Source organism: Cibotium barometz, chromosome 21 (genome assembly GCF_041138505.1).
Source record: "Cibotium barometz isolate CiBa-2024 chromosome 21, ASM4113850v1, whole genome shotgun sequence".
Classification (NCBI taxonomy): Eukaryota; Viridiplantae; Streptophyta; class Polypodiopsida; order Cyatheales; family Cibotiaceae; genus Cibotium; species Cibotium barometz.
The window spans coordinates 42,783,421-42,787,984 of NC_141066.1; the positions used below are offsets into that span (position 1 = coordinate 42,783,421).

A 4,564-nucleotide genomic window follows, 5' to 3' on the forward strand; every position below is an offset into this window, starting at 1 on the left:
TAATTAAAGAATTAATTTCATTGATAAAGCTCACTCAAATGAGTGTTGGAAGTACATCATTTTATAGCCTCATAGAGCTCTATCCCATAGCATATGTGCATCCTTGTGCTATCCATGTGTTCATAAATGCTCACAGTATACTTGTCTCCTTGTGTTTTCCATGTGTTACCTTTTTGACTATTGACTTTACCCTTTACATGTAACCATACAAATCAACCTTTCAGCTAGGACCCTTAGTCTTTCTTTTTCCTTTCTAACCCCTTACTCTATTCATGTTGTATCCTTAGACATTAAGAACATTGTAACTACAAAAAAATTGGTTTTCAAAAACCTCTACTCCTCTCAAAACATGACTAGGATATACAAAACTAAGAATGAAGTCATATGTTATGAAACAAATTGCAAGTTTTAAGATGAAGGTCTATCAAGTAGGGAAAAAGAAGGAACAAATTAAATATTGCAACTATCATTAAGGGAATCCAATATCCCTTGTCACATTGTGACTATAAAAATGTTGGTTCCAAAGATCTCTACCGCTCTCAAAACATGACTAAGATATACAAAAGGTTTGGTAACTCTCTCTGGTCAAAATTATGTATTAAAGAGAGTTAATGTTTCTTTGCACATCTTGGCCACATTTCTAAAGTTGAAAAATGAGATTTCTCAACTTAATCCTTTTTGCAAAGCACCAAGACACCATTCAAGTAAGTCTTCCTTCAAAATTTATACTTCTTCATGCTTAAACCATCTCTTAGTTAATTGCATTAAAAAGGAGGATATATGTTCAGAACACTTATGCAAATGGGAATGATGTACCATTTTATAATAAAGAAATTGTAAGGTAGTAATAAGAGATGTGGATTCATAAACTTACCCAATTCTTTAATCTATTTGCAAGAAAACTACCTTCAATGAGGTGTTTCATGTATGCCATATCATGTATGCTATATCATAGTAGCCACAATCCATGGCATCTAGTTGGCGAGGTATCTAAACATTCAATTATCAATAAATATATGTTTCCCCCACCATACAAACATATTTCAAGAAACTTTTATCTTTAACATACCTCCAGTGTTAAAGGATCGCATGAAGTCTCCTGAGATTTTTTCAAGGGAGCATTTGTACAGTTTCATGATATTAATTGAAGAGCACTAAAAAGATACAAAAGCAAACAATTATTAATAGGTACTTATAATTGAGAAAAAATTATTCATCTCACTAGACACACACGTAGAAGATAACGTTGGGGATCTCGTAAAGACATGGAGCAATGCCATCATTGTCCCATGGCAAGCACACCATTCTCTTGATGTAATGATTATAAATCACAAAGAGAACCCAATGTTCTCTTCAAAACAAAAGTCCAAAGAACTCTACTTATGAAGGCAAGGCACTAAAGAAAGCATAAGGCATAAGATTATTGGATTAAAAATAAGCCATTTGTCCTATACCTATCAAGAATAGGGAAGAACATGAATAAGTGTTCCTTCATATCTATACCCTCAAAGTAGTTCCAAACATATGTAGTATCCTCGCAGATACATGGAGCTAAGAATTCATAAAACTGTCTAGTACATGTTTTGGCAAAGTGTTCTCCATCCACCTAATAAAAAAGAGCTTGACTTCTCCCCCATGTATTAAAGGTTTAAATAAACTCACATTGTGAAGAGATTTAGAGTCCTTGTAGATGCCTCTGTATTTAAGGTAGACACAAGTAAACCATCGTCCACCTCGGTGAGTTAGGAACATAGTAGAAACGATTATTGGTAAGAAAAATAAAGTCTTTGTGCAAATTGTAACATGGCAACACACCTTTCTCTTATTGTCCTTGGATCATCTCCAGGATGAAAAATAAAGTCTTTGTGCAAATTGTAACATGGCAACACACCTTTCTCTTATTGTCCTTGGATCACCTCCAGGATGAAAGAGTTGACTAGGAACAGCTTGATGCGAGGAATAAAGGCAAACCAAACATCATGACCAGAAACCCCTTTTCCAGGCTGTTACAAACTAGGGAATGTTGATGCACAAAAGCTCTATAAATTTATTTTATATTTAAATAATAAAGTACAAGATGGTGCCGCTAGAAGCTTTGGTCATGTAAAAGCCACTGCCTGTATTGGAGAAGCAAGCATCCCTCTTTGCAGCAGTAGCTTCAACACAAACAGCTGCATCCGGATATGTTGAAAAGAACAATTCTAATCAAGAAAATGCACTCACTGCTCCTAACCCAGAATGAGCAAACAGCAGCCCAATACATCCATTCTGTATAGTATCTCCTCCCATCATCACTTCTGACTCGGAGTATCAATGTGGGGTCCTGTGTGATCCATGCCTGTATCCTTCCGTGGGCGCCTATCTCTCTGACTCTTTCGGATTTCGCCATCTTGGTAGCTTTCCTCTCTCCGATTATGGGCTCTTGAAACATCCCAAACAGCTTTTGCATCAGGCTCTTCTATGTGAACACCAGCACCTCCCACATAAGATTTCCATGACCCCATGCCACCCCCTCTGATCTCAACTTGTGATCTCATATCCTCCATTGCCTTCCTGAGCACTTGATTCTCAGCATACATCAAGTGCAGCTGCCGTTTCATGGCGTCACACATGCCTGCTACTTGAGCCAACTCTTGATTCTCTTCAACAAAGCTGACTGGTAACAATCCATGTCCTAAACCCATGTCTTCTTTGGGCTTCTCAACAGGAGCCACGACACGCTCAAAGCTGATCTTGTCTAGAAGGAGAGAAGGCAATTTAGAAAAAGAGAAGGATGACAAGCTACCGTCCCATCCCTGGAAGAATTCGGTGGGTGGTCTAATGCCCCATCGGATGTTAAGCTGGGCACGGCTGCCTAGTGGAAATAAGCTGCGAGTGGTGATTTGTGAACCCCGAAGACAGTTCTTAACACCCACCAAAGACAATGTGGCAGAAGACCTTTGGCACTCCAATTTCATCTGCTCTTCAAGAATTTCATCAGGAACATGCACTATAAAGCCATCAGAACCTTCCACATTTTGTTTCCAATCAACCCGACCTTTCCGCTCCTTATCAAACCCTTCAATTTTAGAGGAGATGTTGGTGCCTGGAGTGGAATCAGTTGAAGGGCTCCCAAGTCTGTTGTTATCTGAAAAAGCCCCACTCCGCCGGTGAACTGCTTTGGTGGCATCTCCATTTGAGAGGGCAGGAAGCATTGCCACGGCATGGCTGGGCTTGTGATACGTGGGACCATTCGATACATGGGCATGGCTATGCTCACCATTGCCATACAAATGCACTCCGTTACCCTTTGATTGCACCGGTAGTATGACCACCTTCTTTGGCACAGTTTGCATGAAACCTACATCCTTGCTGATGCCAAAATCTCCGGCCCTCGGCTTCACCCGCAAAAGGACGATAGGGTCACTTCCTTTAGAAGCAAAGGGGAATTCGGCAGTCAAGCAAAGTGGGGTACCATATGGAGAGCCCCATAAGCCAAGGCCTGTCTTCAAAATTAAGGAAAAGGGGGTGGCATCATTGGGTTTAAATGCTAGTTTAAGGGATGGGCCTGCTGGAAACAGGGTTCCCAGATGAACAGCAAGGTCTTGGCTGCTGCCCAGAGAAAAGCCAGATGTGAGAGGGACTGATCCAACCATGAAGGAAAGCTTTGACCTTAGCAAAGGGCATCTCTCTTCTCTAAACTGGAGGGAGAATTTCATGATTACGGAGCCCCAAAAAACACCTAATTTTCTGACAGAGAAAAGCCCTAACCCTAACTTCTAAATAGAAGAAAACTCTATCAAGCAGCAGGAAAAACCATCATTTGCTTCATCCTATCAAGATCAGCAGAAGCGAGAGAAAAAAAAACAGTTAACCAAACGCTAATATTTTCCACAGACTAATTCGCTGCAAGAAAAAAAACAAAACAAAGGATCGCAACCAAACCTCAAGAGATGCGACGGCACTTGAGGAAGCCCTAATCACTTCGTGCAGCCCAAAATGCAAACCCTAATTTTGTTTAAGCGCTCTTCTTACTCTTCTTCTGCAAACCCTAAACCTAACAGCACTAATTTAATCAGCGATTCCACAAGCTCGTGTACTCGGCCTTCCACTCGCCTCTCTCACCACCATGAGCTTTTAGCTTTTCAGAGCATCTCACAGACACGCACACCAATGCTCGAAAAAGAACATATTTTTAAACCAATCAAAATAAGGACAACTCAAATCTATCCGGTTTTTGTTAATCTATCTGTTTTTGTTAATCTCTATTAAATCTTCCCCTAGTTACCGATTTTTGTTAATCTCTGTTAAATCTTCCCCTAGTTACCGATTTTTCACCGCCTGTAGACGCGTAATTATCCGCCCATAAAAGATGCTGTCGAGGTCTATTAGACCTGTTTTATAACTAAAATATATAGAAAATCATTTTTTTAAAATAAAGGTTACTTAAATTCTCATCTGATTTTTCTTAATTCTAAGAAGTAAAAATACATTATAATGCCATTTTCTTTGAACACTTACACACACCTAAATTGGAGGAAGGTTCCTTTAAGTGTTCCTCAATAAAAAGAAGAGGGAATGAAAA

The 4,564-nt window shown here is 39.5% G+C and overlaps 1 protein-coding gene across 1 annotated transcript; it reads right to left on the bottom strand.

Moving 5' to 3' along the window:
• Positions 1 to 1,794: 1,794 nt before the first annotated feature.
• Positions 1,795 to 4,138, bottom strand: LOC147627196 (uncharacterized). The gene is made up of 2 exons (XM_086815822.1): positions 3,925 to 4,138; positions 1,795 to 3,812 (listed from the first exon to the last, which is right to left on the bottom strand). The coding sequence occupies exon 2, from the start codon at positions 3,696 to 3,698 to the stop codon at positions 2,292 to 2,294; it is 1,407 nt and encodes a 468-aa protein (XP_086671948.1). The 5' UTR covers positions 3,699 to 3,812; positions 3,925 to 4,138; the 3' UTR covers positions 1,795 to 2,291.
• Positions 4,139 to 4,564: the final 426 nt, after the last annotated feature.

What these genes read in the sequence shown, in the direction of transcription:
- LOC147627196 (XM_086815822.1), bottom strand. Translation starts at nt 3,698, where the DNA reads ATGAAATTCTCCCTCCAGTTTAGAGAAGAGAGATGCCCTTTGCTAAGG.